General features: G+C 55.1%; 1 protein-coding gene across 1 annotated transcript; it reads right to left on the bottom strand.

Moving 5' to 3' along the window:
* Positions 1–1,217: 1,217 nt before the first annotated feature.
* LOC104397750 (tenascin-N-like) lies at positions 1,218–11,659 on the bottom strand (the record flags this gene model as incomplete). The annotated part of the gene is made up of 9 exons (XM_010007763.1): positions 1,218–1,229; positions 1,874–2,430; positions 8,049–8,071; positions 8,475–8,625; positions 8,911–9,064; positions 10,109–10,212; positions 10,763–10,840; positions 11,181–11,249; positions 11,585–11,659. Coding segments are annotated over 9 exons (1,223 nt in total), but the record flags the coding sequence as incomplete, so codon positions are not given.
* Positions 11,660–12,180: the final 521 nt, after the last annotated feature.

The raw sequence follows: 12,180 nt of genomic DNA, 5'->3' as shown, positions 1-12,180 counted from the left end.
TGCAGTGGGACCTCCGCCCGGCGGTGTGTGGGTCTGGGGTCGGTGTCCCCACCCCTGTCCTGGCTGGGGGGCAGTGCAAATTCCCCCATGCGATCCATGTATTCCTGCTTTGCTCAGGCCCTGCTCCCTCCCCGGGCCCCGGTGCCCCCCAGCTCTGCTACCCATGGGGGGAGAAACCACCTGCAATAAACCTTGGCGCCAGATGCGCTGCCTTGTGTCCTCCTGCTGCGACGCTGCACGTAAATGTGGGAGGGATCACTCTGTCCCGGCCCCAGGGTGGTGGCCCTGGGGGAAAGTAGGTGCATTATGCAGGTCCCTCTCCTGGGCAAGGACCCACACTTGTCCAAGGGATGCCAGGTCTCCCCAGGACATGCAGAGTTCACCCCTCCCAGGAGGTGACATAGAATCACAGATTGGTTTGTGTTGGAAGGGACCTTAAAGCCCATCCAGTTCCAGCTCCCTGCATGGGCAGGGACACCTCCCACCAGCCCAGGCTGCTCCAAGCCCCATCCAACCTGCCCTTCAACACTGCCAGGGACGGGGCAGCCACAGCTTCTTTGGTAAACCCAGACAAGCATCTCGCCTCCCTCACAGTGAAGAATTTCTTCCTCAGATCTCATCTCAACCTCCCTTCCTCCAGTTTGAAACCATTCACCCTTGTCCCATCACTCCCTGCCCTTGTCAAAAGTCCCTCTCCAGCTTCCCTGGAGCCCCTTCAGATATAGCAGCCAAGGTCTCCCCAGAGCCTTCTCTTCTCTAGGCTGAACACCCCAACTCACTCCAGCCCTTGGATTCTCTTCATGGCCCTTCTCTGGCCCTTCTCCCAACAGCTCTATGCCTCTCCTGTGCTGAGGGCTCCAGAGCTGGACACAACACTCCAGGTAGGGTCTGACCAGAGCAGAGCAGAGGGGCAGAATCCCCTCCTGGCCCTGCTGGCCACACTTCTTGTGATGCAGCCCAGGACACAATTGCCCCTGCGGGCTCCAGCCCTCACTGGTCACTCATGTGGAGCTTCTCGTCTCCTCCCACTCCAAGTCCTTCTCCTCAGGGCTGCTCTCCAGCCGTTCTCCCTCCAGCCTGGATTTGTGCCTGGGGTTGTGCTGACCCAGGTGAAACCAAACGCTCTTCTTTCAAGTGCAAGTTTTGTCTTTAATTCCTCATTCAAGCCTTATGAAATATTTTCCCTTAGTAAGTCTTTCCTTACCACAACAGGAGCCTCAGTTCTGCTCCTGGCAAGAAACTGGAAGCAGCTGTCAGAAGTTCCCAAACAAATGAAGGACATTTGCACATCTGTGCAGGTTCTGGAAGCAATTTTATTCTGCAGGGTGAACCCAAACCCAGAGTACAGAAGGGATGTGGTATGTGCATGGCCTGCCTGGGCTCACAGCAGCTTAGAGCAGGTTAGCTAGTGCTGACTGGTATTTTTCTACTGAAGTCATCTATCTATATATATCTTGCAAAGCAAGAAGAGAATAAGATCTTGCTGATCAGGAGGGTTTTAGGTTTCTGAGCACAGTATTATCCCCAGAAGGAACATGCTTGGAAACCACAAAGGTGATAAAGGCTTGTTCAAATAGTCATAGAATCCCAGACTGGTTTGGGTGGGAAGGAACCTTAAAAGATCATGTACTTCCAAACCTCAGCATGGGCAGGGACACCTTCCACTAGACGAGGTTGCTCAAAGATAATGATCCCTAAAAACCCATTACAGGTGAAAAGCCAAACCCAAAGCAGGGAGCTTTGCTACTTTTCAAAAGAAGAGGTAAAAGAAAACAGCTCTTGCTCTACAGGAACAGGTCCCTTCCCCCTGGACCCCTAGCAAGCAAAATGGGCCCCAGCAGGGCACTGGTCTGGCCATGTGCCCAGTGCAGACAGGCAGGGAAAGAACGTTCAGCTGCGCGGAATAACAGGCTGAGAACCACCACCCCCCTCCATATCTGGAGGCACAGTTCCCTCTGTAGGTGTCCTGATCTCGATCCTTTGTGGAGAACTTCATGTTGTTGTGTACCTTCCTGGGGTTTTTTGAGTCCATGGCATCCCCTGCTGTTCCCGAGTACGTTCCCAGCCGCAGCCGGTAGCCCTGGGACTCGTCTTCCACGCTGAAGAGGCTGTAGTCTGCAACGTGCATGTTGTTTGAAGCATCCCAGATCAGAAACCTGACCTGGTAGACCTTCTGCTGGGTGATCTGGTGGATGTACTCGGTGCCCAGCCAGAACTCGGTGTGCACGTTCCCAAACCCGTGCTTGTAGGTGCTCCAGGACTCGGCCCAGCTGATCCCCGTGCTCTGCCGGTTCCTCTGCACGACCGTCCAGCCCCCGTCCGTCCCGCCCGCCTCGCAGGGCACCGTGATGGGGTGTAGGCCTGGGGGCTGGATGATGTAGACACCACTGGGGCTGCCAGCAGGGAGCTCACTGCAGTCCTTGGGCCAACCTGGGGCAGGAGAGAGGGTGAATTAACACAAGCCTGTGCAGCAGGACGAGACCACGTCACCCTGTGGCAGGATAGAGAGACATCTCGGCAGGGCACCTGGGGGATAATCAGCTGTCCCAGCCTAGAAAGGTCAATGTGTTTGGCTGGTGATGAGACTGGGTCGGCCTCAGCCCTCTGTTCCTCTTCCATATGGGACACCTAAAAGGAGACAGCCCTAGTGAAAGGCCCCAGACCCACTGGGCTATGCTGGTCTCAGGCCAGGAGACTGATATGGACCTCCTGAAAAAGGAGGTGTCACTGAAACAGGGTCACACCAGGGTGGGAGGTGAAGGCCTTGCCCCGGCTGGTAACTGAGGGAACAGGAGAAAAATTCCTCCTTCAAGTTCAGGGACACCCTTAGCAGTCTGCACAGTGCACACACACAGCACTGGGTGCACCTCCTCACACCCACCATCCTCCAGGGCTGGGGACAGTGTAAGGCCCTTCCCCCTGCAGAGCTGGCTGTACCTGGGCACACAGCTCCAGATGCCCCCATGCTGGAGGTCTGATCTCCCCATGCCTCCAGGTCCCTTGCTGCATGAGAAGCTCATCTTGCCACATGGGCAGAGCTCCTGTCCCCAGTTGAGCGAAGTTGGGGGTCGGTGCCACCTGCCCCCAGCCCACCTGTCTGTACCCACCATGGAGGAGGTGCTGGGATCTCAGGCATCACAGCACACCCTTTCCCAGGTGCCATTGCCCCAAGCCTGGCCCAGAGCATGGGCTGGGGCTGCTCACGAACCAGAGCTGACCCAGCTCGAGAGATGGAAGGGGCTGGTGAGAGCCCTGCCCACTGGATGCTACGTACTGGTTTTCTTCGGAGAACTTGCTGGAGCATTGGGGAGAGATTTCTTGAAGATCTTTAAGGTTTGTAGATGCGTGGAGTGGCCTGGGGCCACCAAGGCCAGCACACAAGCAAGGAGCAGAAGGCACTGGGCTGCTAGAAATGGAAAAAGATGGAGACAACATGAAATGGAACCCTCCCTCTGGAGAGGTAGCTCCCATGGCTCCCGCACTGCAGGGTGTGACCCAACTGTGGGAGCTGCAGGAGAGCACCAAGTGTGCTGGGCAACCTCAGACTGGCCCCTGCAAGCTGGCAAGCTTGCCAACAGGCTTTAACTCTTTCACCCAAGGGGTAGACAACCGTGCCTAATTCCCTTGACCAGCTCCCAAGAAGTCATGCATGAAGCAGTTTCGGGTGGAGCAGAGCACCCACCAGCCAGCTGAGCCAGAATTCACTGCTGGCCCCTGAACTGGGGACCTGGCCGGGCTGAGCAAGAGCAGGACACAAGCTGCTGGTGCTTGGAGGGGTGGCTGGTGACCACACCTCAGAGGGCCCTGAAGCCACTGCTCCCCTCTGTGTGCCAGGACCCACACACCCCATGGCTGGGCTGCCCTCCCTCTGCTCCCCAGACCCCTACTCACCCATGGCTCTGCCCAGGAACGTCCTCTGGAGCTCACAGAGGTGGAGGGCAGGTCTCACAGAGGCATTTGTAGCACCCTCGGCAGTGGGCGGGGGGAACAGGTCCTTCCTTTCTCCTGGGGGAGGGAATCAGGCTGGTTTTCTTTGTGCCCTTGGAGAGCACAGGCTGAGACCAAGGTGTTGGTGGTTCCAGCCACACACCTTCCCCAGCTGCAGAGAAAACCACCCCCGGACCAGCCAGAGCTTGGAATGGTCTCTTCTGTGAGTCCTTAGCTCCCTGGATGGAATTTCCCCTGGGAACAGCATATTTGGGAGCTTTGAAGAGTGGAGCTTAGTAAATAAACACTTCAGTGCCAGTCACCAACCAGCGTGGGGATGTCCCTGCCTCCCACCACTACAGCAGGGTGCTGCCAGGTCAATTGGTTCTTGTTTAAGGTGCTCTTGGCTCTGGCTGGGCAGTCAGAGGAGGCCTGAGACCCTCAGAGAGACCGATGCTGGTGGGACAGCATTTGGAGCTGCTGGTGTGTTCTGGAGGCAAAAGGTTGTGGCTGAGGTCACCTCCATCTGGGGGGGCCAGGAGAGGCCTCTGCTCCCCAGTGAGCTGCAGTCCTGGTCTGCAAGGATCCAGCTGAATGTCCAGCTGGGGGACACTGATTGAGACAGCTGAGGACTCTGAGGCACTGGTTTTGGGAGGCTGGCCATGCAGGATGGATGGCTGCAGAGGAAATCAAGTGTCTGCCCAGGGTCAGAGTGAAACTGGGTGGATGGAGGCAGCAAGAGGGAGCTGAGCATGCAGAGGGGAAAGGAGGGGTCTGAGCATGCACTGAGTGAGAAGCAGAAAGCCTGATCCTGTGGGCACAGAGAGAGAAGGGAAGGGATCTGATGGTGGGACCTGTAGGAACTGAGCAGCCATGGAAGGGACAGGTGGGATCTGTGTGCCAATGGGTGGCAACAATGGGAATCTGAGGGCACTTGTCACTGAAAAAGGGGTGTTAGTGTGCACAGGAGGGAGAAGTGAGCACTGAGCAGATGCTGAAAGGAAAAGAGGAGATCTCAGTATGTGAGGAGGAGAACAGGAGATCTGGGTGCATCCAGAGGGAAATGGAGGACACGGGAGACTACAAGATGCAGAATGAAGGGGACCTGATTATGCAAGGAGAACATCAGAGGGATTTCCAAGAGAGTGCAACAAGAGGAATGGAGAGGCTGTGAAAGCAGCTGAATTGGAATGGAGAGCATCTGGGAGTGCTTCGGAGTGAACAGAATGAGTCCAGGGGGATCTAGAAGCACTGAGAAGGAAACAGAGGGAATTTGAAAGCACAGAAAGGGGCCATGGTTTGGATGTGAGGCACTTGGGAAGGATGGCAAGGGCTGCACAGAGGGGAGTGGAGGAGAACTGAGCATGCATGGATGGGATCTGTGAGGTGCCAAGACACAGGCAGGGGAAGAAAGAGGATCTACAAGCACTGAAATGGGAATGGGGAGTAACTGAGGATCCACAGAGGGGGACAGAGGGAGCCTGAGCATATATAGAGAAGAATGAAAGGGACCATGGGGGCATGTGGGGAAACAGGGGGCATGAAGGGGAATGGGGGGGATCTGAAGGCTCACAGAATTGAATGAGTGGTTTTGATGTACCCTCTGGTGCTCCCCAGGGCCTTCTATTTGCCCTCTGGTGTAATGCAGAGGCTTCTATTTGGTCCTCTCATCCCCTAAGAACTCCATTTACCTTTTGGTGCACCCAGAGGCTGGTGCACCTTTGGAGGCCTCTGATTTCCCACCTCTGCATCCCTGTTTGTCTTCTGGTGCCACCTGGAGCCCCCCATTTTCTTTGCAGTGTATCCCAGTGCCCCACATTTGCTTTCCTATTCATTCCAGAGCCCTCTGTACCCTCACAAGTGCTCCCCAAGACCACTACCTTCTCATGCACCCTGTTTCCTTTGCAAATCCTGTCACCCCAGAGGCCTCAGCAGGGTCCTGGGCAGCAGGGACATCTTTGTGCAGGATGCTCAGGAGAAAGTCAGGATAAGGCTGTGGTCTGGAGACAGTGACACATCATTGCTTGCTGGGGCCACAAACCCAGCACGTCTGCAGAGATAGGCAAGGCCTGAGGTCAAGCCTGGAGGCCACCAGTGGGTTCCAGCAGGGGCAGGACTGGAGGAAGGAGAACTGGGAGCAGACAGAGCTGCCCTTCCAGTGCTCAGCACAGCCTGGGGCAGAGGGAAGAAAAGAGACCGAGAGGTCTGAGAGGGAGAGCCTGTGCCTGGTGGCTGTGTCCTCTGTCACTCTCCTTTGCCAAGCTCTGTGCACTCCTGCTACCAGCATTCAGGGTGGGAAGAGCTTCAGCCCCTTCCCCTTGCTTCGCCCAGCCATTCCCCTGAGAGAACCTGGGACCTAAAGGACTGGGACGCTCACAGCCCCTGCCTTCCAAGTCCCCTTGTTAGCAGCTAAACAAATAAGCAGGGATCACAAAACCAGCGTGTTCATGATGGAAAATGGACGAGAAACATGAGCTGCAGCCTCCAGGATGAGCACACGGTGGCTCTGTTGTGTCACCAGAGCACTGCAAGAGAAGGTCCTTTTAGGACATTCTGTAGATGGGGGAGCACAGGCTGGGGCTTCAGCTTGGAGGTTGCAGGTCAGGCCCCTCAACCACAACCTGCACTGACAGCACCGCAGATTTAAATACAGCTTGAACGTCAACCCCAGGTAATTCTCATTCTCTGCTCCACTCTGGTGAGACCCTCTGCAGGGCTGGGTCCAGCTCAGGAGTCCCCAACACAAGAAGGACATGGAGATCCTGGACAGAGTCCAGAGGAGGCCACAGAGATGATCCCAGGGCTGGAGCAGCTCTGCTCTGGAGCCAGGCTGGGAGAGTTGGGGTGTTCAGCCTGAAGAGAAGGCTCCAGGGAGACCTGAGAGCAGCTTCCAGTGCCTGAAGGGGCTCCAGGAAAGCTGGGGAGGGACTTTGGATAAGAAGGGAGATTGAGATAAGATCTTAGAGGCAATTCTTAATTGTGAGGGTGGTGAGACCCTGGCCCAGGTTGCCCAGAGAAGCTGTGGCTGCCCCATCCCTGGAAATGTTCAAGGCCAGGTTGGATAAGCAACCTGGTCTGGTGGGAGGTGTCCCTGCCCATGCAGGGGGTTGGACTGGATGATCTTTAATGTCACTTCCAACACAAACCATTTCATAATTCTATGATACTAGGTGTCTCACCAATTGCTTGGGACTGAAGGCACCAATCAGATACATCATATGCTGCATCTACTGCATTTCCAGCCTGTTTTTTCATATTCCTCTGGTAGTTGTTGTTTTTTTCTAACATGGGCCTCTGTACATTTAAAGGCAACACAGAGCTTTGCAGGTATCATGATCACAGTCTTAAGGGTTGTTTTTTTTGTTTTGTTTTGTTTTGTTTTGTTTTGTTTTTTAATCTCTTCTCCAAGGAACTGTGGAGCATTCTTCATCTACTGCTTGGCTGTTTTCCTACAGACATAATATCTAAAAAATCTGGAGCAGCAATTTCTCCCAATTTCAAGCTGGCAGCCAGCTGGGTTGCACAGTGGAGTAAAAGTAAATGTGTGATAAAATGCTTTTTAGGCAATTAGAGGAGAAAACTACTTGACATTTGCAGTGACCATGACATATAAAGGTATTTACAATCCATCAGTCTCTTGGATACACCAGGATGGAGAAGATGTTTTCCTCCAGGTGGCAATCTTAGTGTGAGTTGCTGAAAGGGTCAGTAGTGCCTGAACTATATTTTGGATGCTCATGTGCTGCCCAATACCCAGATTTTCTGTCTGCAAGCCCACAGATTTCTCTATGAAAGCCAAGACCCCCAAATCTCCGTCTCCAGCACAATCCATATTGTTAAAACTCTGTGCTTCTGTTTTTAGACTGTTCCCATTTAAACATGCCAACCAATATGCAAGAAAAGGAATGGCAGAAGTTTTGGTCCTTAGGGATGGATCCGTGTGTCAAACTCCCCTAGGGTGAATCCAGGCGTCTGTAACCCCTTGGGGGACCCTGTTGTCCAGGTCTGTGGGATGTCTGGGAGTCACTGAGGCTTGGGAGGATCCAGCACTGGCAGGTGATCCTGAGAGGCAGAAGGAAGGATGGAGAAACAGGAGGAGGAAGGACACCCAATATCCCTACCTGGGGTGGGGATCATGGGGGATCTAGGGGAAACCAAGGGACAACTGGGAGGTCCTGGGAGCAACTTATGGGTTCTAAGGGTGAAAATATGTGACCCTGGGGGCAACAGGGTCAGTAGGCACTAACTGAGGCCCCCAAAGGGGGAGCAGGGGTTCTGGGGAGAAGAGGGGAAAGTGGCAGGGTCTTAGAGGCAATTAGGGGATCTGAAGGAAGGCAGGCAGCCTGGAGTAGTCCTAAGGGATATTGAGGGGCTCTGTGAGTGGTGGAGTCTATACCCTTCCTTGGATACCTGGGCTTCCTTGCATTTGTAGGAAATTCTGAGGGACTGAGGGTTGCTGGGGGTGTGGGAGTCCTGTGCTGGTCTGTGGGGAGCCCCAGAAGCATGGAGATTTTGAGGGTAGGGTTTAGCAGATCAGGAGCACTTACACCAGCAGCACCACAACTGCCATGGAGCCAAGAGCCAAGAACAGCACTAGTGGTTTCATGTAGTCTGGAGGGATCCTGTGTTGGGGCCAGCGCAGCACAGCCCGGAACCGCTCCTGGATTCCTCGCTCTGCCTCCACACTTCCTCCTGTCACTGTGGGCACCCAGGCACCTCGGGTCATGGAGCAGTGCCCTCAGGGCCCGGGTGTCCCTGTAACCCCAGCCACAGAGCTCACCTGGGCATCTGGGAGTCCCTGCTCCACCCCGCACACTCCACTGCCCCCAGAGACAGGCATCAGGGAGCACCTGCTTGAGTCCACCGTGGAGCCAGGTGTCCTGGTACCGTTCCCAACAGCCATGCACCCCCCTCCCATGGAGCCAGGCAGCTGGGGGTCCCTGCTCCACCCCACACTGCTCACTGCTCCCCAGGACACTCTACCATTGACGTAGAAGTACTTGCGGGCCAAGGGCTCAGAAAGGAAGCCCCGGCAGCAGGCGATGGTTCCCGGAGTGGGGTCATGGAGGGTCAGAGTGACAGGATCGCCTTGAATCCCTCGCAGCTCCTCAAAAACTGACAGATCCTGTGTGTGCAGCTGGGGGAAGACATCAGCACACCCTGGTCCACCAGGTACATGAAGCAGCATCCATGTGCATGCAAAGGCACCCGTGTCCTGCGCACGCTTTGTCATGTCCCCTTCATGCTTCTCGCACCCTTTGCTCATCCCTGTGCTTACACCTCATGTCCCACATGTGCTCACACCTCACGTCCCACATGTGCTCCTTGTGCACACAGGGGTGCACAAGTAGATCATCTCCAAAATCCACTGCCTCCACAGGTGTGCACAGAAGTGCCCCTGAATCTGCTCACACAGGAGTGACCTGCCTCCTGCGAGGGTGGGTGAGCACCTGCTGGCACGATGTGTGTGCTCACACACAAGGTGCTTTCAGCACGTGGATCTGCTGTGTAAGTGATGCTGGCATCTGCTGGTGGTCCTCATGCCAAGCACACAGCTGTGTGCACACAGAATCACAGAACTGCTGGAGTTGGAAGGGACCTCTAGAGACCATCTAATCCAACTGTCCCACTGAAGCAGGATCACCCAGAGCACTTTACCCAGGGCTGCATCCAGGTGGGTTTGGAATATCTCCAGAGCTGGAGACTCCACAGCCTCCCTGGGCAGCCTGTCCCAGGGCTCTGTCACCCTCACTGTACAGACGTTTTTCCTCATATTTCAAAGGAACTTCCCATGTTCCAACTTGCACCCATTGCCCCTCGTTCTGACACTGGGCACTGCTGAGAAGGGCCTGTCTCCATCCTCCTTGCACCCACCCTTTAGATACTTGTAACCATTGACAAGGTCTCCCCTCAGCCTTCTCATGTCCAGGCTGAACAGTCCTAGCTCCTTCAGCCTTTCCTCATCAGAGAGATGCTCCAACCCCCAGTCATCTTCATCACCTCCTCCTCCCTCCAGTATATCCCTGTCTCTCTTGAACTGGGGAGCCCAGAACTGGATGCAGTGTTCCAGCTGAGGCCTCACCAGGGCAGAGTAGAGGGGGAGAATGAGGCTTTGCTACCCATGTCCAGCCCTCTCCTGAATGTCTATGTCAACCCTGGCACACACATGTGTGCAACTTACATCCTTGGCAAACAACCAGGTAATGGGCTTGTCAGGGGGGATGGCAAAGGGCACGCTGCAGTCCATCGTGATGGCTTCATCCGCGTGGGCCCACAGGTCCTGCACTGGGAGCATTGACAAGCACATGAGTTCAAATCACAGGATCACAGAATGATAGAGGCTGGAAGGGACCTCTGGAGATCATCTAGTCCAACTCTCCTGCTAGAGCAGGATTCCCTAGAGGAGATCACACAGGAACACATCAAGGCAGGTTCTGAATGTCTCCAGGGATGGAGATTCCACAACCTCCCTGAGCAGCCTGTCCCAGGGCTGTTAACCTCACAGTAAATAAGTATTTTCTTGTATTTAGGTTAAACCTCCTGTGTACCAGTTTGTGACCATTGCCCCTTATTCTGCCACTGGACACCACTGAGAAGAGCCTGGCCCCATCCTCCTGACACCCCCTTTAGATACTTATAAGCATTGATGAGATCCCTCCTCAGCCTCCTTTTCTCTAAGCTGAACAGCCCCAGCTCTCTCAGCTTTTGCTCATCTGGCAGATGCTCCAGCCCCTTCATCATCTTAGTGGCCTTTGCTCTTTCAGAAATGAGGGTTACCCCCAGAGCCCTGCCCGGCCCCCCAGCTGTCCAGCCTGAGTTCACCATGGCCCCCTACCTGGGCAGTCCACAGGATACTGGCAGTCCACAACGCGGCAGGTCTCGCACTGGAAGGTGCGGGCAGCTTTCTGGTCCCCTGGCAGGGAGAGACTTGGTGGTCCCACAGGGTGGGAAGCATGCTAGGGGACAGGGGGTGGCAAGGCAGAGGGATGGGCACTCACCACAGGGTGGGATGCAGGCTGGAGCTGATGAAGAGGAAGCAGCATTAGACTGGGGATCACTGGGGATCCCCAATGATCCACATCCCCATGATGAGCTTGTCCAGCTCAGATGGGGTCCTGGGGGCTTTCCCCAGGCTGGGTGTCCCTGGGGTGTAGATTTCAAGGGTGGGGTTCTCTGTGACAGTCCCCTGAGTGAGGATCCCAGGGGTTCCTCAGGATGAGAATCCTGGGTAGGTGTCTCTGCTGTCCCCATACCTTCCTCCAGCTGGCTCAGATTCACCCAGATGATGTTGATGGCTTCCTGCAGAGACTCCTCAAAGGGCTCTGGGTTGCCCCAGATGTCCAGGTGAGACAATGTGCCATCCCCTCAGTCACCAGAAACCCCTCCCATACTCCCCAGATGCCCTGTACGACTCACCTCAACTACATATATCCATCCTAGAGACCCAAATAACTCCAAAAACTCCCTCAAACCCCCCCAGAAGCTACATACCTTGAAGATCATCTGCCCTTCAGATTCCCCAGGTACCCACTTACAGCCCTCAGACCTCCAGATATCCTACATTTCACCACCCCCCTGTTCAAGGCCTCCACATCCTACTCCCCATGCCCCATGTCCTGCCCCTATCCCCATCACATGTCCCACATCTCCTGCTTACTTGTGTTGTTCTGGTTCTCCAGAAAATGCAGGGCATCCGTGATGATCTCCTCAAGTGTCCCACGCTGCTCTGCACCTGGGACCAGCACAGGGACAAAGGGACTAGTATAGAGTTGTGGTTACAGGTTCAGGAATGGAAGGGTCCAGTAAGGGCTGGAAGTTTCTAGGGGTTCCTAGAATTCTCATAGGGGTTTAGGGATACTGGTAAGGGTCAGGAATTCCTGGGGATTCCTGAAGCCCTAGATAGGGCCAGGGGCTCCCAGGGAATCCCCAGTGTGTCTCTGGTCAGGGTTGGGTGATTCTCAGGGTCCCAGTCAAGGTTAGGATTCCTAGAGATCCCTGGGGTGCAGGTCTGGACTGGGGAGACCATGGGGTGTTTGTCTGTGGTGGGTGCCTGGGGTTCCTTGTTAGGAAAGGGGTCACGAGCTGCCTGGGATCCTTGGCAGCATCAGTGTGACAGCCTTGCTTTAAGTGGGGAACCTCAGAGGCCTATGGGGTCCTGTTCAGGGTGGGGGACCCCTTAGGGATGGAGGTCCCTGATGGGATGGAAGTGCCAGTCAGGATGGGGCAGGGTCCCTGTTGGGTTGGGGGTCCCTG

The sequence above is a fragment of the Chaetura pelagica genome, unplaced genomic scaffold (assembly GCF_000747805.2).
Source record: "Chaetura pelagica isolate M959 unplaced genomic scaffold, ChaPel_1.0 scaffold590, whole genome shotgun sequence".
NCBI classification, from domain to species: domain Eukaryota; kingdom Metazoa; phylum Chordata; class Aves; order Apodiformes; family Apodidae; genus Chaetura; species Chaetura pelagica.
This window is presented reverse-complemented; position numbering and strand designations above follow the sequence as displayed.